Here is a 21,679-nt window from a genome sequence, read left to right on the forward strand (position 1 = left end):
GCTTCCCAGAGGCTGCTGGAGGACAATCCCCTTTCATCTGCGGGTCAAGCTGTTTGCAGAGTGAAGCCCCCACCCCCAGCCCCTGCCCCCCGATAAACCCAAGGGCAGGGATTCTGTGTCTGGGGATGTTTGGAGAATCTCACGGCTGTTTATTGGGGTCTGGGACACATTAGACACGCTGAGAACAAACCTCTCCCACCCACCCCGGTCCCTGCCTGGGACTCGCTCTCACAGCTGCGCTCTGCTGTCAGCTCCATAAATCAAACCCGAGGGAAAGGGGGGCTGGGGGCCAGCATGGCCTGGCCACATGGGGGCCAAGGGGTCCATGCCATCACCTCATCCCCAGGGTGGGCGAGAGGATGGCACCTGGGTCCCATGCTCCCTTTCTGCAATGGGATCTCTCCCTGGAGAACCCCGCAGCCCTAGGGGGGGGCACACCAACAGCCCCAGGCCGCCTCATCCACAGCTGTTTCAGCTCCATGGGATGCAGGAGCCCCTGGGAGCTGTGCGCCCCCGAGCCCGGCACCTTTCCCAGGCTCAGCTCCCTGCAGTAAGCAGGGGGGCTGGGCTGGGAACCCCCACGTCCCTGCTTGACCCTGCGTCTTCAGCCCTAGAGAGCGTGGCCGTGCACAGAGACAGTGGCAGCCATCATGGCAGCAGTGGGAGTCACAGTGGTCATAGCATCCCAGGCAGTGAAGAAGGTGCGGAAACAGAGATGAACCCCAGTGCACTGCATGCACACCCAAAGTGCCAGCAATGTGTCCCGTATGTCCCATACATCCCACGTGTCCCATGCATCCCATTGCACGGCTTGAAACTCTCCGTAGCCCAGATCCTCATGGCAGCAGAGCTGCCTGCAGGGCTTAGGGACATGGGGACACGTGTGCATGGGGTCTCACACTCATAGGGAGAGTAGGCAGTGTCGTGGCTGGGACCTGAGCATGGCTCAGTGACGGAGGGCCATTGGGACACAGCCATGTTGAGGAGCCCACGCCACGCGGTGGGAACAGCAGGCAGGCACCAGCCCGTCAGAAAAATAAGGTTTATTTTCCAAGTGGCTGCGCGTGCATCAACAGCACCTGCGGGGCTGTGCCGCCATCCCCCCCGAGCTCATCGACGCCGGCCATGTGGGGCTGCTCATCCCAGCCCACCCCTTTGGACCATCCCAGGGGTGCTGGACCCCTTCTCCCAGCCCTAGTAGCGTCCTCTCGCCGCAGTGCTGGTGCCGGTGCTGGCGTCGGTGCGGTGCCAGCCCACGACCCTGCTGTGCCCCATCGCCTGCGGCTGGCGGGCAGCTCCCTCCCTCCCGCTGCGGTCTCTGGGGCTGGCTGTGACAGGCTCTGCCGCTGTTCTCCTGCGGGTGCTGGTGGCACCGGCTCATCTCCGTGCCACCCGCAGCGGGGTCACCCCCCTCACCTTCAGGCAGTTGCCCCCGAGGTCCCTGCGGCCGCCCTGCGGAGAGAGGAGGGGAGAGCTGCGGGGTGCCTGGGTGTCCCGGTGGGAATGGCCTTGGGGACACGGGGGTGCGTGGCACCAGCGGGGTGAGCGTGGAGGAACTGCACCCGAATGTGCTTTAGGGTGCTCAAGTAGCAAAGATGGTTCAGTGATGCCCAGGAGGGATACATGGATGTGGTCATGCATGGTGGTGCTGGGTTGGTGGCCCAGGTCCTCGTGTCCCTCTGTCCACATTACAGGGACACGGCCCCAGCATAGCCCTGCTTGGGGACAAGGGCTTGGACACCGACACTGCTCAGTGCAACCAGCCCAGCTCAGACCAGTATAACCCACTGCATCCTATCAGAGCCCAGCTTGGCTCAGCATAGCCTAGTACAGCCCATTTCCAGCCAAGCCTAGTTCCTGCCCAGCCCATTTCCAGCCCATTTCCAGCCCAACCCAGCCCAGTACATTCAATTTCCAGCCCATTTCCAGCCCAGGACAGCCCATTTCCAGCTCAGTCCCAGAGCCAGAAGGTGCAGAGCGGCCCCAACCCAACTCTTATCCTTGCCCCCAAGGTCCCAGTGCCACCAGGTCTCCTGGTCATTGCAGAAGGTCTCAGCTGGGGATAGCTCTGTAAAGGACTGGGGCAGGAGGACATCCAGGAGGGGCTGGGAGGGGGGTGCAGAGTTTGGCCAGTAAGCAGTGGGGGGGGGGGACGGAAGTGGGAAGAGCAATTAAAAATGGAGCAGCAGAAACCCAAAGAGCACTGAGGGCTGAAAAATGCTCTGCAGTCACTGCTCGGATGGGGACGGTGATGGGGACAGTGTGGCAGCCCCAGGGCTTGGCAACAGTAGGTGGCCACTGTTCCTAAACCCTGGGACAGCATGGCTGGTGGGATGGGCTCAGTATGGATACCCTCACCCACTCTGGGGTCACTCTGCAGCCTCCAGCCCTGTGCCACCACCAGTCCCCATCTGGCACCATGCTGCACAGGGCCATCCTCCTACTGCTGCAACTGAGGGAGGCTCATGGGGCGTGAGAACAGGGTCACAGGGATGGGATGGGGATGTAGATGGGATGGGGACAAGGGATGGGATGGGGATGGGGCCAGCCTGCTCGCTCCGCGCTCCCTCTTGGCACAGCCACGTGCCCCAGCCCCGGGGTGACCGTAACCCCCTGAGAGCTCCCGGCCTGGATGGACGTGGGGGAGCAGCCCGGCCCTCTGACGCCAGCAGGACTGTGGGCGTGCAGCTCTGAGCAGCATTTGGCCGGGAGCTGCCAAAGCCTCCAGCGGGGGCCAGAGCTGGAGCCCGCGCGGAGCTCACGGGGACTTGCCGATCCTCCCAAACTCCCGATCCCAGGGCTGTGCCCACCCTCCCCCCCACTCACCCCTTTCCGCTGGTTGCTGAGGCAGAAGGTGCAGATGCTGCGAGGCTGTTTGCTGTCCAGATCGCCCTTGGCCCCGTAGATGGCACTGAAGCAGGGCTGCCCGTCCTCGCAACCCTCGCCCAGCAGCAGCACGTTGGCCAGGTGCGAGATGTAGCTGGAGGCCAGGCGCAGCGTTTCGATCTTGGACAGCTTCCGATCCACGGGTTCGGTGGGGATGAGGGTCCGCAGGGCCGTGAAGGCGGTGTTGACGCTCTGGGTCCGGTCCCGCTCACGCGCGTTGGCCGCCTGCCGCTGCTTCACCATCACCATGGGTCCCGTCTTCCTGGGCACCTTGCGCCTCGCCTCCGCGCCCTCGCAGCAGCCGTACGACTGGTCCGACGTGTCGCTCTCGCTGCGGTTCTCCTCGTCCTCCGACAGCATGCCGATGTCGGGGTAGAGCACGCGGGCAGCCATGGGACGCAGCATGGTAAAAGCCATGGCCGGAGCCCCCCGCCCCGCTGCGGGCAGCCCTCGGGCTGCGGGCAGCCTTTCACCGTTAACACGCTGCTTCTGCTGCTCCGCTCCTGCGTCCGAGCGGGGCTGGGACGGACGGCTGCGGGGGGAATGGTGATTTATACGGCCGGGGAGGGGCTGGTGTTGGAGCCCACCCCCAGCCGGCCCCCGGCTCGGGGCCAGGCAGGCGGCCAGCGTCCAGTCCCAGCCCGGCCGTGTAAATCACGATTCCCCCCGCAGCTGGCTGCTGGCCTGGCTGCTCTCCGGTGCGTGGCCCCAAGCAAAGGGTGCCTTGTGTTTGCACGGTGACATGACCCGGTTGTGCCGCCTGTTGTACCAAACCGTGGCATGGACTGATGACCGGGCCATAGGGAGTGCCACAGCCCCGGGAGGGGTGCCACATGCGGTGTCCCCAGTGTGTCCTCAGCCCTGTGTGGCCTCAGCCACCAGTAGGTTGCACTGAGTGGCACAAAGGGCGCAGGAAATGGGATGAAGCAGGGAGAGGGTTGGCCCTTGGAGCGCTGGCACCGCATTGCTTCCATGGAGGGGACAGCAGTGCTTGGCCAGAGGAGACACTGCCTTGCTGGGGCAGGGGTGGCCAGGCTGAGCCCTGCAGCCCCTTGTGCACAGAGCTGGCACCCTGTGTGCTGCTACAGGGCAGGATGAGGATGAAAACCTTGGCCCTGACACCACAACAAGGTGCTGCCGGGCTGCCAGGAGCGCTTCCTCTGCTGGAGGAAGGTGTGTGCCAGCAGTGGAAAATCCAAGTCCCTTCCTGCAGAGTTGATCCCTGGAGCTGCAGAGCTGCGGTGTCCTGAGGGCTGCTCTCCTTGAGCAGCAGTGATTGCCTCCCCTCCCTGCACTCAGGGAGGATGCAGGAGGATGCTCAGGGCAATGGGGGCATAAAGGGGACGTGCTGGGGGCTTGGAACGGTGTCTGTGGGCACAATGGACACACAGCACATCCTAGGGCAGGGTGGCTGGCTGGGTCCTGGAGCACAGAGCCATGTGATGGCATGTCACCGAGTCCCTCCTGGGGCTGTCCTCATGTGTAACAGGACCGTGTGTCCCCTCAGGAGCAAAAGGCCCCCCTGCCCCTTGCTGCGGGGCCCTGACCCTGTTTGCCTTCACCATTTGTCCTCCTGTGCAGAGCCCGTAAATCACACTGCAGGGGGGCGAGGGCCGAGTCAGGGAACTGTGGGGCTGGGGGTGTGCAGCCTGCGGGTCTGGGGGCTGCTTTGAGCTTCCACATAAACACAAGTACATTTCCTTTGCTAGCTCCACGTTCACAGCTCCTCAATGAGCTGGAGATCATGAGGCCCACCCCAATTCTTTGGGGCACAGACCAGAGTTCATCTTCTGCAAATGGTCCCTTGAGCAGAGCTGGAGACAGACAGACCCCGGGCACGAGGTGGAAGGAGCAGGCAGGTGCCTGCAGCCAATGGAGCAGTGGATGGTCCCCAGGGGGACACAGCCTCATGCAAAGGGGGATGCTGAGCTGGCTGCTGGAGGGGAACAGGGGGAAGGCAGCCCCTGTGCACCCTGCTGGGTGCGAGCCGGGGCCCCCCGCCCCAGCACTGACAGGCAGCAAGACGGATGGCAGCGGCTGTGTACTCAGGTGCGGCCGCCACACATGGCCACCAGCTGACGGGGACGAGTGGGGGGGAGCCCTAGGCTCCCAGCCCTGCTGGGTTGCACGGGGGTGCATGGCATGCCTGGGGGCATCACCATGCATGGGGTGCTGGTGTGCATGCATGTGCACATGTGTGCACATGTGTGCACGTGTGCAGGCGGAGGGGGGCTGTGGGGAGCAGCGGATGCTGCTGAAGCATGGGGATGTGAGGCAGCTGCCTGGCTTTCCTGTGCTGCCCAGCCGGTGTGCAGGACAGGACGTGTGTCCCTGTGTGTGGCATGCTGTGTGCCGTAGCTGAGCATAATCCAAAGAGGGGCTATGATGGGGAACTGGCATTCCCCAGGGCTGGGTTTTCCCCCTGTGTGCTGGGAAATGTCCCCTGCCCTCCCACACTGGAGTGCGTTTATCTGAGAGGTGATACTTAAGTGTAAGAAAATAAACAGAGAGCAGATGGCACGGGGGGCCGGATCTGCTCCCTGCCACTCTGTGCTGCTCCAGTCCTGCTGGGAAAACACTGCTTCTTGCGAGGCAAATGGATTCCAGACCCCACGGCTGTGCAGAGCATGTGGCTGCCAGGACAAAGAGTGACCCTGCCTGGGGCTGGGCAAAGCAGTGCCAGCCTGACCTAACAATCCTGTGCCATCCCCATGCCACGCCATGCCAGCCTATCCCATCTCACTCCATCCCATCCGACTCCCTCTGCAAGCCAAAGGAATGCTGACTCTACTTGCAAACGTGGGGAGACCTGTGCTATCAATAGCTGCCTCTGGTCTGTACCTGAGTGACTGGGATGGGGACAGCAGGATGGGGATGCTGGGATGGGATTGATGGCAGCGGTCCTGGCAGGACCCTGTGCCGGTGGCTGTGCCCGGGGCATTGCGGGCCCCTCACAGGGCTGTACCTGTGGGCCGATCTGGAAAGCATTACACGGCTGTCGTGTGGGGAAGTCTGTCCCAGTTCCGGAGCTGGGACCCTCCCAGCCAGCCCAGACGGAGCGGGAGGGAGCCCACAAAGCGCCTTTGTTCCTGGTCTGGAACGAATGGATTGGAGGCAGCTGAGATCGGCTGTCAGCCGGCGACATCGGAGACCCTGCAGGTCAGGCAGAGGGAAGGGGGACAGGTGGAGGGATGGACGGATGGACGGATGGACAGACACAGGGATGGCTGGCTTTGGCAAGGCTCACCCCCATGCAAGTTGGGACCTGGAGGTGCTCCTGGCACGGTGTGTCCCCCCAGGAACACGGGGCATGCAGAGCCCTGCAGAGATCCCCATGCTTGTGACGCAGCCTGGGGCTTGGCAAACCCCCCCTCCCTGCCCCGGGGTCCCATTTCTGTGTGCGAGGTGATCTGTATTGCCGAAGGAGCTGCTACCTCATCCCTCCCCCCGCGCTCTACGGAGAGGAAACTTTTTAGCACGCCACAATTCTTCGCAGAAATTTACGGCCCATGAGGGAGCCGTGCAGCAGGGCCGCTCTCTCCGCGCACGCTCGCAGGGTTTCCTCCCGGCGGAGGCAGCTTTGATGCGACGCATGCAGCCTGGCCGTGCACACCCCCAGCCCCTGCCCTGGCAGCCCCCAGCCCAGCCGGCCCTTCCTGCGGAAACGCAGTGGAAGCAAAGCGTGCCCCAGCAGCAGGCAGCACCGTGCTGCTGTGCAAAGGGATGGCTGCAAACCCCCGCAGAGCTGCCCGTGCCCTCCTCCCAGCTCCCAGCCCCGGCCCATTCCTGCCCTTGAAGGACAGGATCCAGCTGGCATGGAGTGTGGCCAGCAGGCAGAGTGTCCGGACGCAGTTCCTGTCCCAGTCCTGCTGCTGACTCACAGTGTGATGGGGTGAGTCAGTGGCCTTTCCCCTCCCCGGTTCCTGGCTCAGAGGGATGCCGGATAGCTGTGGGATGCTCAGTGTGGTTTTTCCAGTTTGCACATGGGGTGAAGACGTGGCATTTGCAGAGCTGATAGCATCCCAGCATGGTGCAACTGCTCTCAGAAGCAGAGTCGAGTCAACCCTAGGGCGGCAAGGACTGACCCCGTATTTGTCCCCATCAGAGCACCCGACTCCCAGCACAGTGCCTGTCTGCTGACACAGCATTGGGTACCAGCACAGTGTCCATCCCCACCCCACGTGTCCCTGTGCCCCATCTCACAGCTGTTCCCAGCCCCTGCCACTCCCAGCACCAGCACACGGACCAGGGAGTTTGGTCACCTTTATTCCCAGAGCAGCAGTGGGTGTCCCCTGGAGACAACCGCATGGAGAAGGGGCTGTGGGATGCATCTGAGGATGGAGCAGGCAGCTCTGGAGCAGGCACAGCCCAGAGTGAGCCTGGAGTGGCGGTGGGAAGGCTGGGAGTGGTGAGTGCCCCGATTCAGGTTTGTCCTGGTTTGTGTGTCCCAGTTCGGCGGTGCCCTGGTTCAGTGGTGCCAGGCTTTGGTTTTGTCCTGTCCCAGTTCCACGTGCCCCAGCTCGACCCACTCCTTCCCGGTTCAGAGATGTTCCGGCCCAGCTGTGCTCAGTGGGTGTCGCTCTGGTTCGGTGCCGCGCCGGTTTGGGGGTTTCCCATTTTGGAGATATCCTGGTTCGCAACGTCCCGGCTCGCGATGTCCCGGTTCGGAGGCGTCTCGGTTCGCGATGTCCCGGTCCGATCCCTCCCCGCCCCGTTCCCGCGGCACACGGTCGCCACCTCCCGGCCGCGAGTGACACCCACCGGCACCGGGACCCCCCCGCGACCCCATCCCAACCGCAGCGCCGGGGGCGGGCGCGGTGTTCGGCTGAGCCCCGGGGCTGAAGGAGGGGTCCGCCTCAGCGCAGCTCGGGCGTAGAGGAGCCCAGGTAGGTGCGGAGGTCGCTGAGCGTGGACGGGATGATCTTGGCGGGGATGGTGTCCCGCTGCAGCTCACGGTGCGCCGCGTAGCGGTGACACCCACCGAAGGAGTAGAAGTAATCCCCGCCCTGGCTGCCCTTGATCCATAGCACGTCGATGGGGGGGACCTGCTCGGGATCCTCCTGGGGGGAGAGAGGGCGAAGGAGAGAAGGATGGAGAGCGCCGCGGTGCTGCGCGCTTCTTCGGCTGTGCGCCGGCAGCCCCGAACCGGGGAGGCCCGAACCCGCGGTGTCCCGACCCCCGAACCCTCCCGGCACCCCGGGTCCCTTCGGCACCCCCGACCCTCCGCGCCTCATAGAACCCGGCACCCCCGACCCCATGCACTCCCGGCACCTATGATCCCCCCGGCCCCGCACAGCCCCAACACCCCGGGCTCCCCGGCACCCCGAACTCCTCGGCACATCCGACCCAGCACCTGTGACTTTTCCGGCACCCCCGACCCCTCCGGCACCCCGGAGCCCTCGATACACCCGACCCCGCCGTCTCCGCACCCACCTGCAGGGTTCGCACCAAACTCCGCACTTTCTCCGGCTCCAGCACGGAGGGGATGGGCCGGATCAGGACGCTCATGGGCACGTTGTGTACGGCGGCGATGTGCTGCGTGTGGATACTCGCGGTGCCACCGTTCCCCTCTTCCTCAGCCATGGCCACCGCCGCCACCTCCGGCCGTCGCTCCGCCGCTCCTCGCCCCGCACCTCCCGCCCCCGCCCCGCGCAGCGCCGCTCCCCGCAGCGCCGCCCGCCCTCCGCCCGCCGCCATCGCCGCGCTTTGCAGCGTCACGGTGAGACCGCGGAAAGGGTTGGTTGGCCCCGAGGTCCGAGGGCGGAGGTGCCCGGGTCCGTGCACTGAGAATCGGAGAGGGGGGGGTCACGGCCTGGAGCTGCGTGGAACCGACACGGATGGAACGGGGTGGAGGGGTAGGGGTGGGGGAGGAGGAGTCGGGGTTGGGAGGGGGTTTCAGCCGTGGGTCCGTCTTCGTGGAGCTGTGGGATATCCCGGATTAGAAGGAATAGAGGTCACCGGGTCTGGCTCCAGGCTGGGATGGATGTTCTGGGACATTTCTGGGTCATTTCTTGGAATCAGTGTCCCCAGTGGTGGAGAGGTACTGGGAAAGAGTTTGGGTCCCCCACGCCCCTTGTTCTGAGCCCCCCGCAGCCCTACCCAGACCCCTGTACACCCCCTGTCCCAGCTGCACGGTTCTCTATCCCCAGTGCTGACTCAGGGTCACATCCCACGGCCAGCATCTCACGCAGTGCTGGGTGACCCCTCTGCCCTTCACTGGTGACGGTGAGGATGAGAAAGGACATCACAGCAGAACCCCATTGGTGGATTCGGGATGCAACACCCAGTGATCCCAGCTGGGCAGTCCCCAGGATCCCCACCCCACTACTGCGACTCTGCACTTTGCTTTGCTTTCAGGTCAGTGCTCTGCTGCTCCCCCTGGTGCTTTTTGCAAGCGGGGTGCAGCACTGCAAGCGGGATCCAGTGCCGTTAATGGGGCGCAGTGCCGTTAATGGGGCGCAGTGCCATTAATGGGGTGCAGTGCCATTAATGGGGCGCAGTGCCGTTAATGGGGTGCAGTGCTGTTAATGGGGCACAGTGCCATTAATGGGGTGCAGTGCCGTTAATGGGGCACAGTGCCGTTAATGGGCACAGTGCCATTAATGGGGTGCAATGCCGTTAATGGGGCACAGTGCCGTTAATGGGGTGCAGTGCTGTTAATGGGGCACAGCGCTGTTAATGGGGTGCAGTGCTGCTGATGGGCACAGTGCCATTAATGGGGTGCAGTGTTATTAATGGGGCGCAGTGCTGTTAATGGGCACAGTGCCATTAATGGGGTGCAGTGCCATTAATGGGGTGCAGTGTTATTAATGGGGCGCAGTGCTGTTAATGGGGCACAGTGCCATTAATGGGGTGCAGTGTTATTAATGGGGCGCAGTGCTGTTAATGGGCACAGTGCCATTAATGGGGTGCAGTGTTATTAATGGGGTGCAGTGCTGTTAATGGGCACAGTGCCATTAATGGGGCGCAGTGCTGTTAATGGGCACAGTGCCATTAATGGGGTGCAATGTTATTAATGGGGCACAGTGCCATTAATGGGGTGCAGTGCCATTAATGGGGCACAGTACTGTTAATGGGGCGCAGTGCTGTTAATGGGCACAGTGCCATTAATGGGGTGCAGTGCTGTTAATGGGCACAGTGCCATTAATGGGGTGCAGTGTTATTAATGGGGCGCAGTGCTGTTAATGGGGCGCAGTGCCGCTATTGGGGCGCAGCACCATTTGCAAAGCTTGCACTGCAGGTGCCACCGCTCCCCTTTGAGGATGTGCACAGAGCACCTGCTGCCCACCCACCCACCTCCGTGTGCACAAAGAGCCCAAGACACAGCTGGTAGTGGCAGAAGTCCCTTTTATATCCCTGAATTGCATTACAAGTAATACTGCGGGCGGTCGGTTCTCCTCTTACCGCGGCCTGTCCAATACAAAACCTGGCAGAAAAAGAAAAGCGATCATGCACGGAAAAAATTATTGCTGTGGTATCCGCTATGTACAGTATAACACACGGGGCAGCCCAGCCCCGCACGCCGCGCTGCCCGAGGGGACGCACGAAAAATGCCGCAGCTCGGGCTGCCCACGGAGCTCCAAGTGACCCTGGGAGCCACGGGCACGGCGGGAGGAAGACTGCGGTGGGAGGAAGACGGAGCAGGAAGACTGCAAAGGGAGAGCCGGGCTGAGCCCCTGGGTGCCGAGGCCCGAGGTAGGAGCGGCTCGCTGCGGGGCAGGGGTTGCATAGAATCGCTGCTTCGTCCCCGTGCAGGGAGCAGAGCGGGAGCTGGCGGTGTGGGGTTCTGTCTCTTGGGGCCGTGTCCCCATCCGTGTCCCCGTGGCTGTGTCCCGGGCACGGCGATCCGCCTCCGGTCTTGGCAAATAAATAGTGAAAAGCAGAAGGAATAAATAATATAAATAAGAGCATCAATTAAATAGACTCACCCGGGCTCTGTGGCACCACCGACCCCCTCCTGGGGTGTGCGGGGGTGAGGGCAGAGGGGTCTGGGGTTGGCCAGGGGGGAGAGGGGATGGAAGCAGCCCAACAGGGGCTGAGGGTGCGGGTTCTGCCCCAGGGGCTGTGCCCATGTGGGTGGGGGCAGCAGGGCGGATGGGGTCCGTCAGTCCTGCCTGGCTCTTCGCCCCATGGTCCTGTCCTTGCTACGGACCAGGTGAGTGTCTTTTCTCCCCGGCAGTTCCTGGGAGGAGAAGCAGCAGCTCTAAATAAATAATAGGAATAAATTAAATAAATAGGGGTGAGCATCGCGAGCTGGGGAAGGTCTGGCCCGGGTGCAGGCGGTGCTCCCGGGGCAGTCCCTGCAGAGAGACCTGCCTGGCTGCGGGGACTGCGTCCAGCCCTTCCCGGGGGCCGGGGGCTCCTTTTTATTTAGGGGGTGAGAGATGTGGGAAGCATCCTCCAGCCCCGTAGCGGCAACTGGCACCAGGATGGGGAGGGGTAGAGGTGGTGGGGGGGTGCGGTGGGGGGCGAAGGGGGGAGGACACGGGGACTAGTTCCCTATTGCACAGCTGTGTTCGGAGCCCTTGAAGCAGGCGGACTCGTAGTGCTTGTTGAGGTACGACTTGAGGGCGAAGGTCTTCTCGCACTGCTTGCACTTGTAGTGCTTGAAGGCGGAGTGGGTCTGCATGTGGGCGCGCAGGTTGGAGCGGTCGGCGAAGGCCTTGCCACAGTGAGAGCAACCAAAGGGCTTCTCCCCGGTGTGCGAACGCATGTGGCCCTGCAGCAGCCAGGGCCGGCTGAAGGCTTTGCCGCAGACGTCGCACTTGTGCTTGAGGTTGTGGGTGAGGACGTGCATGGCCAGGGCGGGCATGGAGACGTACGCCTTGCCGCAGGTCGGGCATTTCCTGGCCATCTTGCTGTCCAGGCTGCGGTGGGTCTGCTTGTGCCGGCTGAGGTTGGAGGAGGTGGCGTAGGTCTTGCCGCACTCGGGGCAGGAGTGGCGGTGGCTGCCGCGGCGCTGGCTCTCCCCGCGTCGACGCGACCGCCCGTCGGTGATGAAGAAGGCGTCCATGGAGTAGCTGTCCGTCACCGCTGCCTCCCCGTTGAAGTAGCGGGCGGAGAAGGTGGACTGGGGGCTCTCGGGGTCGCTGTACTCCTCCTGGCCGGGCGCGTAGGCCGGGTCTGGAGGTGCCGGCGGCAGCCCCTGCTTCTTGTCGGGGTTGTAGCCGGCAGGTGCCAGGCAGTGCTGCAGGTACCCTGCGGGGACGACACGAGGGTCATCCTCCTCTGGGCTGCGCTCTGCCCGGCAGTGAGCTGAAAACACCCAGCTGTCACTGGCCCTGCACATCGGAGCTGCCTCACGTGCACAAGGGATGAGCTGCCCTGGGTGCCGGCCCGATGGGAGGCAGAGGTTGATAGAGCTCTGCTCCTATCCCCATCTCCCTATTTCTAGGAATGGGTTGAGAGGGCAGAGATGAGAACAAAAGGGCTCGGAGAGGTCACCCCATCTCTCTCAGGAATGTGGCACATGGGGACGGGTGACTCCAGGGACACTGGGCTCACACTGAGGGTAGAGAACCATGGGCCCCAGGAGCAGAGGGGGCTCAGGGCCATGCTGGCAGTTCCACCCTGTGTGACACTGATGCAGATCTGCTCATGGCTTTGGGTAATTGACTCTTGACCTGTGCCAGAGCAATGCCACGAATGCCTCCATCCCTCTGCTGCCAGCATGCGATGGTCACTGCACTGCGTGCTCCCAGTGCCTCCCAGCTGGGCCAGCAGCTCAGGGCACACACAGTGGGACACGTGGCCACGCAGGCTGCCCTACACTGGTCCTGGCAGTCACCTGCCTTGTGCACAATAGCCCCTGCCAGCTGCTCCAGAGGACGCATCCCTGCTGCTGATGGTGATGGTGGGGGCTGTTGGGGGGCTCAGCACACTGCCAGTCTCACCGGCACTGATGCATGACTGTGGGGCCATATGCACACCCCACCCCACAAAATACCCCTAAATGCAGCCCCCCTCCCACCTTTGGGACCCCCTCATCTGGGCTGCCCGGCGCGTGCTGCAGCTGCGGGGTCCCCACGCTTTGTCCCATTGAGGCTGGGGGGTCCCTGCACTGCTGTGGGGAGGGGTCTGCGAGGCTGGGGCACGGTGCAGCCCCCCCGCTGCCCGCGCTGTGCTGACAGTGCGGTCGCACGGGCTGTGCAGAAAGCGCTCTGCTCAGCAATTTCTCACGCTGCCTCCGAGCATGCAGCAAGGTTATTTCCAGGAGAGCAGCGTCGGCAGCTTCTGCCCAGCTGCAGTGCATCCCTCCCCCACCAGCTGCTGCTCCCCATAGGATGGGGAGGAGAAGGGGACCCCCAGGTTGTGTGGGCATTGCCCCGTGCCCTCTGTGCTGGGCAGCAGAAATGAGGACACGCAGAGCAGCGTTGGCTGCATGGGGCTGGATCGGGCCCATCGCTGCACCCAGCGCAGCCTGCGGCTCCAGGAGCAGCCGAGCCGTGACCTGGGAAAAACGTCCCCATCGCCGTCCCCTTTCATGGCACATCCCCGGCTCTCCCCGTCGGGGGTCTCTGCTGAGCGCAGGTGACCCGCACAGAGCCCGGCCCGGTATCATCCCGAAGCTCGTGGCTCTGGGGGCCCCATCGCCCTCATGCCCACCCTTCGTACCTCTCTTAGTGCCAGGAAGGGGGCTGCCCCCCCCCCCACCCCCCCCCATTGTGCCCGGGGTGGTGACAGCGCGCGCGGAGCTGTCGGAGGGGAGCGGGGCTGCGAACAATGAAAGCCGCAGGCACGGCGAGCAGCCCGGCCCCCCCACCCCTCTCCTCGCTCCCGGCTGCTTCGTGCCCCCCAAAACTTGCGCTGGAAGGAGCCCTCCTCGCTGCCCCCAACCGCGGGGAGAGCGGGGTCCGCCGTGACTCCATCACCTGCACTGCCGCTGTCACCGCGTCCCCAAGGACCAACTTCGGCAGGGGTTGGTGGCGCTGGGGAGGAGGGAGGGGGGACCCACAAAGGCGAACAAGGACGGGACCCGCGGGACGCAGCGTTGAGACCCCCCCGCCGCCCTCTTCCTGCCCTCCCCGATCCCCCCGGCCCAGCTCCCCCGGTACCCCCGTTCCCCCCCGCTGCCCCGTCGGGCGCACACAATAGGGGTGTGGGGGGGCGTTCCCCGGAGCCCCCCGCCCCGCACTCACCATCTCCGGCAGCTGGGCCGGGCAGCGCGTAGGGGGGCTCCAGGGGTGCGTAGGGGGGCGCGGGGGCCCCGGCGAGAGGGAACGCGTCCGCCTTCAGCTTCTTCACCAGGAAGGAGCGGGGCATGGCGGGGCCGGGCCGGAGCCTTCAGCACTGGACAGCTCCGGCACCGGCACCGGCCCCGGTACCGGCACTGGCCCGGCCCGGGGCGGCCCCCGGCCCCGCGCTGCGCTCCGGGCCGGTGGTGCGGGCTGCGAGGAGCGGGGAGCGGAGTGCGAGGGGCGGGCGCCGGGGAGGAGGAGGAGAGGAGGCTGAGGAGGAGGAGGAGGAGAGGAGGAGGGGGAGGAGGAGGAGGAGGGGGAGGAAGGCAGGCGGCGGGGGGGAGGGGGCCGCTCCGCCCGGCCGCGCCCCGAGCCCCCCCTCCCCGAGCCCCCCGGAGCGTCGTGGCAGTGTTGGGTCCTCGCTCCCTGCTCCCCTCTGTCCCAATCACCCCCCCCCCAGCCGCGGACAATGGGGACACGCGGGGACATGGGGCGGAAGGGGGGTGGGGTGGGGGTGTGCTGCCTCCTGCTGCCTTTGTCTCCCTGCCGCCAGCCCCCGGGGCTGTGAATGACGGGGCGGGGGTCCAGGCGCTGTCACTGTTCTCATTCTCTGTCCCGGTTCCATCCCCTATCTCCATCCCTGTTCCTTGTTCCTAACCCCATTCCGTGTCCCACTCTGTTGTCTTTATCTCTGCTTCTTGTCCCTTTCCGATGACCCCTTTATTTTTCCCTTGTTTCTTCCCTTATTCTCCATCCCCATTCCTGCTCCCCGTTCCCAGCCCTTCCCGTCCCGTCTGTCCCTTTCCCCTGTCACCACCCCTCTTCTCTTGTCCCTTTCCCCACCTTCTGTCCTTCTCCCATGTCCCTATCCCTATCCATGTCCCGGGGGAAGTGCCGTGACCTTCACAGCCCACAACAATAGCCGGGCTCGTGGCGGTGCATTGTTCCCTCCCGCAGCCCCCACTCCCCCTCCTCCCTTCCCTGCAGGCACAGCCGCTCACGCCGGTCCCCCCAGACCCCCCCGGAACAGGATGAGGCCCTTCTTGCAGGCAGGCCGTGGTCCCAAGCTGTGGCAGGTGACAGTGAGGACCTGGCTGGAGCACTTCTGCTGCCCATCACTGCTCTCGCTGCATGGCCAGTGCCCTGTAAAATGAGCTGGGAGCCACAGTGGGAGCTCTGGAGCAAGACCTTGTGCCAGCTGGGGGTGACAAAGGGCTTGTGGGGTACAGCGAGCTGGGGGATCCAGCACAAAGGACCTGCTCCCTGTGAGTCCCTGCCCTGCCACCAGCTTGGAACCTCAGCCTGCCCTGCCTTGCTCTGCAACCCCCTTGAAGCCGCTGCTCCCCCAGTTACACCGTGAGCATCCCCCTCCTCTGTGGGCAGCTGGGGAAAGGCCGTGCTGTCCCCGAGCCCTGTGCTGCACCAAGAGCATTGCAGCACTCAGCCCCGCGCAGCCCAGCAGTGGTGGTCAGTGTGGGGTTCTGACGGTGCCCTTTGTCTGGGCACACAGCGTCACACGCAGGGGACAAGAGCAGCACCCCGTGGTGGCACCCCAATCCTCATGCTGCCCGTGGCATGCTAGTGGCCATGTGCTTCTTAAACTGTGCTGGGAGCTGGGGGCATCTCTGCTCTGCATCTGTGTGGGGTCAGAGAGCGTACATTCACTGCTTTGTGTGGCATCCCATAGCCAAGGGAATGTTCCACAGCACCCCACATCCTAGGACATCCCCTAACCTGGGTTATCCCAAGTTCTATAGCACCCCACAGCCCATGTTACACCATAGCCTGGAGCACCCTATGTTCTATAGCATCCCATAACCCAGGACACCCTATAGGCTGGGGTACCCATAGCCCACAGCATCCTGTAGCCTAGGACACCCCACAACCCCAGGCACCTCACGTCCTATAGCATCCCATAGCCCATCTCATGCCATAGCCCTGGGTTCCCATAGCCCACAGCATCCCATAGCCCAGTGCACCTCTCATCCTAGGGGCACCCCACAGCCCGCCCCACTCCTGTTCCCAGGCTGGGGCTCCCACCCCGCTCCCCCCTTAGCACTGGGGCTCACTCCCCATCAGCATCACTCACTGGGGCCGTGGCACCAGCCCCATCTGGCCCTACGGTGCAACCCTGACATCAGTCCAAGTCCAAGGTCACCTCTCCCCGAGGTGCAGCCTTGGGGTCGGCCCCAGCATCTCCTCCATCCCTCGGCCGCCGGCTCCCAGCCCTGTGCTCCTTTATTTATTTATCTGTGTGTGTGTGATCACTTTTCTTGAAGGCACGTTTGCAGAACGGACGATTACTTACGCCCTAGTTGGGCCGAGCTTGCCTGCCTGCCCGCTGCCCTGTGATTTTTTCTCTCTCCAGGCTGTGGTGTAATAAGGGAGGTAATTAAGTGTAAAAGACAGGGGGAGGGAGGGTTGGGAGAGGGGGAATAGGAACTGGCTCCTTTCAGAGGCAGGGGACTGAGATAATGTATGTTAATAACCTGCAATCAGTCCTGAGGAGCTGTGCTAATATTGCTGACTGCAGCGCGGCTGGGCCCCCCCCCAAACCTGCCCCCACCACGGCGGGGAGGGGGAGAGCCAGAAGAAAGGGCCCGGGCGTTCTCCCGGAGCGAGGCTGGGTGATGGCTGCATCCCCATCCCTGCCTTCCCGAGCAGCTGTATGGAAATAATTCCTGCTCGCTCGCAGGGCTCGGAGGCGATTGTTCCCCTGTGCCGTGCTGGGGAGGGAGGGAGGGGTTGGCGGGGCTGTGCAGGGCGAGGGTCTTCGGGGACCTGTGCGTCTGGGATGGGCAGGAAGGTCCTCATGTAGGGCACGGGGGGGGGGCGTGAAGGGCTGCGTCCCTTTTGCTCGCGGTCTCATTGCAAGGAATGTGGGATGCGCCCTGCTCTTGGGATGGGATAAGTCCTCCGCGGTGCCCCCGCATCCACCGCTGCTCCTCTGCCCCCAGCTCTGCCCCTCTCCCCACGCTCCCCCTGCAAACGGGGGGATGCGCGGTGCTCAGCTCAGGCCGCGGGACCCGTGCGGGGCGGTGGGCGATTAGCAATTCCAGCCGCGTCCTTCCCGCAGGCGGCCGGGACGCAGCCGGGGCCGGGGGCTGCTCGGCTCTGCTTCGTTAAGGCACAGCAGAGCGGGTCTGTCGCTGCTGCTCCCGAGGGGAGCAGATTGCCAGACAAAGAGCCGGGGACAAAGGCCCGGCTGCCTCGTGCCCCGGGGAAGAGGCGCAGGCGCGTGCGGCGACCAAGCGCTGCTCCGCCTGGGGGCTGACGCTGCTCCCCGGACCCCCCCGGACCTCCTGTTGGCACAGCCGAGGTGCAGTCGGGTACCAGGTGGCACAGTTCTGCCACCCCGTGCCGTGTGACAGCCTTGTGTTGCTGTTCACGGCACGGCTGTGGGCACGGGGCCGTGCTGCAGCTCTGTGCCCACCCTGGGTACAGCCAGACTGAGCGGGGGCTGCTGTGGGGCACAGGGCAATGGGGAGAGAGCAGAAAGCATTGCCAGAACCCCAGAAGGGGTCCCTGGGAAGGTTACCCCCATCCTACTGGGCCGCATCTCCTTCTGCTGCTGTTTGACCTTTGTCACCACAGTCTGAATATGGCTGCAGCCCCCCCTGTCCCAGGGCAGCCGTTGCTCTCCACTATGGCATGGGTATGAGAATGACAAGGAGAACAGGAATGAGAACACAAACGCTGCTCCCAGGGGTGCTGAGCCCCCGGTGCAGTGGGGCGAGGTGGAAAGCAGCAGGTCTGGGCACAGGCCAAAGGGCTGAGCAAAAAACTCCTTCTATTTGTTTGAACGCAAGAGGAACGCCGTGCTCATACTGGGCACTGCAGGCTGCAGTAGTCGGCGGATTGGAAGAAGCCATAAATGTTGACGAGGGGGAACATGAGCAGGGCACCCAGCAGGGATCCCAGCTGCTCCAGTGCCCCGTACCACACCAGTGCACTGTGGCTGCGGCTCCGCAGGATGACCCCGGCCATCACCTTCACGTAGGAGAGCGTTCCGGTGAAGAGCACCCAGGAGAGGATCTGGTGGCACAGGAGAAAGCGGTCAGTGGGGACCCTGAGACCGCTCCTGAGGTTTGAGGGACCCAAAGACTTACAATGATGGCGTTGCCCCACTGGGAATGCTGCAGGAGAGGGCAGGGGCTCATCACTGCTATGGCCATGTTGTAGGCACCGAAGCCTGTACCCGCCAGGCTGAGGATGCCCATCAGGACCAGGGACCTGCAAGGAACAGTTAGGTCACACCAGTCAGCACTGCCAACCCAGCACAGAGAGAGGCACAGCCCCACAGCAGGCTCAATGCTGGCCCCACTGTCCTTCCTGAGTGCCTCTGACGCCAGGGTATGAGCACCCTGAGGACACCCACCACCCCAAAATGGGGCTGTTTTGGGTCTCCCACACCTACCTGCTGGGCAGGACCATGGCCACGATGCAGGCGAGAGGGTTGGCCATGGAGCTGAGCGTGGCCGAGAGGTGATATGCGGTGTTGCCATATGGCAGGCAAGAGTAGGACTGCACGGATGGCAGGACTCCGTTTGTCAGAGAGCTCACCCAAGTGATAAGCAAGTAGATGAAAGCAAGCTTGGCCACAGGATAGGAGACCTTCTCTGGGTGGGTCTCCATGGGCCGCTTGGTGCTCTTTGGGCATGAGTAGCCTTTGCCTCGTCCCGTGCCAGCATCATTCTCAAGGATCTGGTCAAAGGAGTTCAGTATGATGGTGCTGGGACACAACTGCTGCTGTGAGAGCTCCCATACCTTGGGCTGCCTTGTCAGGAAGAAGAAAGCCACCAAGCAGACTACCATCATCGCAGTCATGAGGAGGAAGAAGATGAGGGTAGAGAAGCGGGCTGGGAGGTAGTGGGTCTCCATCTGGAAGATAGTGCCCTCCATGGTCTCGTTGCCAGACGTGATGTTGACCACCTGGCTGACATTGACACAGCTGGAGATGCCGGAGCCCTGGCCCAGGGCGATGAGAGCAGGGATCAGCCCGCTGAGTCCTTCACCTATGAAGTAGGTGGTGAGGTATTGGGCCTGCAGCTGCATCATGAAGGGCAGGAAGGTGACAGAGGAAGTGCAGTCAACCAGAGCCAAGAAGAAGGTGAGGATCAGGAATGCAGTGCTATGGGAGGTCCCCGCAATGGGGGAGGTGTAGTTCCAAAGGAAGGCCAGCAGCAAGCAGGCCACGATGCCCACAGACACAATCACGTAGATAACGACCACCTCCTTCAGCGAGCCGGGCCAGAAGCGGTGCATGAGGGTGACAAAGAGCGGCCCCACGTTGGCCATCTGGATGATGATGGTGATGAAGGAGGGCAGGTCCCACTGCTCTGGCAGCACCGTCACCAGCAGCGGCAGCTCGACCCACAGCCCATTGATGGCCATCCAGGAGCCCATGCCAAAGGCACAGGCGAGAAGGTGGGTGAGCAGCGCCATGGCTCAGGGCCGGGTGCCACTGTGCTGTGGGGAGAAGCTTCATTCAGTGGTGGAGCTCTGTCCACCAGGCCCCCACAGATGCTGCCTATGTCCCCTCTCCCACAGGCAGCTCCAGCTGCTTCTCCTGCAGCATGGGACTGGCAGAGTGGCGTAGCCTAGCCAGCAGCGAGAGGCCTTGTGCCACCACGGGGATCCCCCAGTGCCCCACAAGGCCCCCAGCTCTGCTTGAGGCACTCATCGTGCTTGGGGCACAGAGACTGGAACAGGGTAGCGAGCTGGAGCTGAGCCAGAACACAGCTTAGCATGGCACTGCCTGGCATGGCCTAACAGCCTGGCATAGTATGGCCTGGCAGGACATGGAAAGGCCTAGCATGGCCTGGCACAGCAAGGCATGGCCTCGTATGGCCTGGCATGGCACAGCATGGCACGGAGTTGTATGGCCTGGCCTGGCACAGCAAGGCATGGCCTCGTATGGTCTGGCATGGCACAGTCTGGCACGACTTGGCACAGCACGGCATGGCCTGGCACAGCATGGCACGGAGTTGTATGGCCTGGCCTGGCCCAGCACGGCATGGCCTGGCACGGCCTGATGCACCGTTGACTCTCACCTGGGGGCTGTGAATCCTATGCAGCCGCTCTCCTGGGACTCGAGGCCTCGCCCTTCCCTCCGCATCCGCAGGCAGCGCCCAGCAGCTCCTCTCCTCCCGCCGGCCCCCCGCTGACTGCACGGGGCTCCGGCAGCGGTGGGGCAGAAAGGCCCCGCGGCCCCACCTGCAAACAGGCCCCAGCTCATACCTGCGGGCTGACTCAGCCCCCACCCGCCCGGAGCACCTGCCGCCCGCCCGGCCCCATCCCAGCACCAGGGGGCCCGCACAGCCCGCGTCCCCGAGCCCCGCGGTGCGGATGGAGGTGGGGGGGGGTTGCGGGCCGGGTGATCCCCAGCGTGATGCCGAGTCCCGGTGGAGGAAACCCGGGTTCGCGGGGCCGGAGCCGTCCGCCGAATGACCTCATCCCGGCAGGGAGGTGTGGGGACTTTTTGTTACGGAGCAGAAGGGAAAAAAGAAGAAACGGGAGACCGGTCGGACCGGTGCCGGGGTGACGTTCGGGGCACCTCCCCGCACGGCAACTCACTGCGCTTTGGGGGACGGGCGGCACGCGGCGCAGCGAGTCCGGGCTGCCGGGCGGTGACGTCAGCCGGCCACGTGACCGCCTCCGGATGCAGATGGGTGGCAGCGTGCGGAGCGCCGGGTGCTGCTCCCGGCGGAATGAGCCTCCCCGCCTCCCCTCCTCCTCCTCCTCCTCCTCCCTCCCCTCCCCCTCCTTCTTCTCCTCCCCCCCCTCCTCGGGCGTGGGGAACCGGGCGGAGTCACGTGACCTCGTGCCGTCCCCCTGTCCCGCTCGGCGGTGGGTCTGACGCTGTGCTGCAGGGCTCCCGGGCTGGAGGTCCCAGCGGGGTCCTGGAGATGGGGGGGGGGGGGAGGGGTACGTGAGCTGCGCCCCCACCCCTTATGTGAGCGGTAGTTTGGATGTTGGAGCGGGATGGGATGAGACAGAGTCATAATGACGAATAAAAAGTAACGTGCTGGGGGCTTTGGGGAGGGTTGGTGAGCGCCTTTTTCTTGAGGGAACCCCCCAAATCCCTGTGCGTGGGGACAGAGGGAGCAGCTGTGATCACACCAATCCCACTGTGATCCCGTTCCATCAGGAACAGCTGGAAGGGCTCAGGAACACCCCCCCCTCTTCCCAACCCCCCTCCACCCAGCACACCCAGCTCCCCATTTTTGGCAGCATCACGGCCACTTGGTCCCATTCACTTCCCCCTCCCCCCCCAGCTCCAGGTGCTGGCTGGGACTTCCACACTCCAAACAGCCCTAGTGCACAAAGTGCTCCCACCCGCTCTATCCCTGCCCCCAAAGCACAGCCCAGCCCCTCCTGTCCCCACATACCACCAGGGTCAGCCTCAGCGTGCTGCTGCCTGGCTGTAATGCCAGGTGCTCTCTGCAGTGCTGTCGCTGAACCTGCACACCCCGGTTTGGCCGGGTGCCGGCATTTATTCCTGGCTGTGACACGGACTTTGCCCTTGTCCTCAAAAGAGCCTGTGTCCCACCTATTCCAAGATGCACCTTGCGGGTGCAAATGTCACTGTGCAGCGCTGTCTGGGATGGATGGCT

At 63.8% G+C, this 21,679-nt stretch overlaps 5 protein-coding genes across 7 annotated transcripts in view; 1 reads left to right on the forward strand and 4 right to left on the reverse strand.

Moving 5' to 3' along the window:
- Positions 1-21,679, forward strand: part of FAM110A (family with sequence similarity 110 member A) — a 33,469-nt gene that overhangs the window by 5,047 nt on the left and 6,743 nt on the right. The gene's annotated exons all lie outside the window — the stretch shown is intronic.
- On the reverse strand, positions 1,029-3,422 carry TCF15 (transcription factor 15). The gene is made up of 2 exons (XM_052683830.1): positions 2,827-3,422; positions 1,029-1,452 (listed from the first exon to the last, which is right to left on the reverse strand). Exons 1-2 carry the CDS (start codon positions 3,301-3,303, stop codon positions 1,378-1,380), a joined length of 552 nt encoding a protein of 183 aa, XP_052539790.1. The 5' UTR covers positions 3,304-3,422; the 3' UTR covers positions 1,029-1,377.
- On the reverse strand, positions 7,136-8,704 carry SRXN1 (sulfiredoxin 1). The gene is made up of 2 exons (XM_052683834.1): positions 8,320-8,704; positions 7,136-7,946 (listed from the first exon to the last, which is right to left on the reverse strand). Exons 1-2 carry the CDS (start codon positions 8,581-8,583, stop codon positions 7,743-7,745), a joined length of 468 nt encoding a protein of 155 aa, XP_052539794.1. The 5' UTR covers positions 8,584-8,704; the 3' UTR covers positions 7,136-7,742.
- On the reverse strand, positions 10,676-14,268 carry SCRT2 (scratch family transcriptional repressor 2). The gene is made up of 2 exons (XM_052683820.1): positions 14,025-14,268; positions 10,676-12,084 (listed from the first exon to the last, which is right to left on the reverse strand). The coding sequence occupies exons 1-2, from the start codon at positions 14,146-14,148 to the stop codon at positions 11,378-11,380; spliced, it is 831 nt and encodes a 276-aa protein (XP_052539780.1). The 5' UTR covers positions 14,149-14,268; the 3' UTR covers positions 10,676-11,377.
- SLC52A3 (solute carrier family 52 member 3) lies at positions 17,052-21,470 on the reverse strand. 3 transcript variants are annotated; one of them, XM_052683802.1, is made up of 5 exons: positions 21,455-21,470; positions 20,117-20,279; positions 18,481-19,532; positions 18,173-18,296; positions 17,052-18,098 (listed from the first exon to the last, which is right to left on the reverse strand). In XM_052683802.1, the coding sequence occupies exons 3-5, from the start codon at positions 19,506-19,508 to the stop codon at positions 17,886-17,888; spliced, it is 1,365 nt and encodes a 454-aa protein (XP_052539762.1). In that variant the 5' UTR covers positions 19,509-19,532; positions 20,117-20,279; positions 21,455-21,470; the 3' UTR covers positions 17,052-17,885. The 3 variants fall into 3 exon arrangements, with proteins under 3 accessions (XP_052539762.1, XP_052539759.1, XP_052539760.1); XM_052683799.1 differs by lacking the exon at positions 21,455-21,470 and adding an exon at positions 20,640-20,748; XM_052683800.1 differs by lacking the exon at positions 21,455-21,470 and adding an exon at positions 20,594-20,611.

The sequence above is a fragment of the Tympanuchus pallidicinctus genome, unplaced genomic scaffold (genome assembly GCF_026119805.1).
Source record: "Tympanuchus pallidicinctus isolate F22 unplaced genomic scaffold, pur_lepc_1.0 scaffold20, whole genome shotgun sequence".
NCBI lineage: Eukaryota > Metazoa > Chordata > Aves > Galliformes > Phasianidae > Tympanuchus > Tympanuchus pallidicinctus.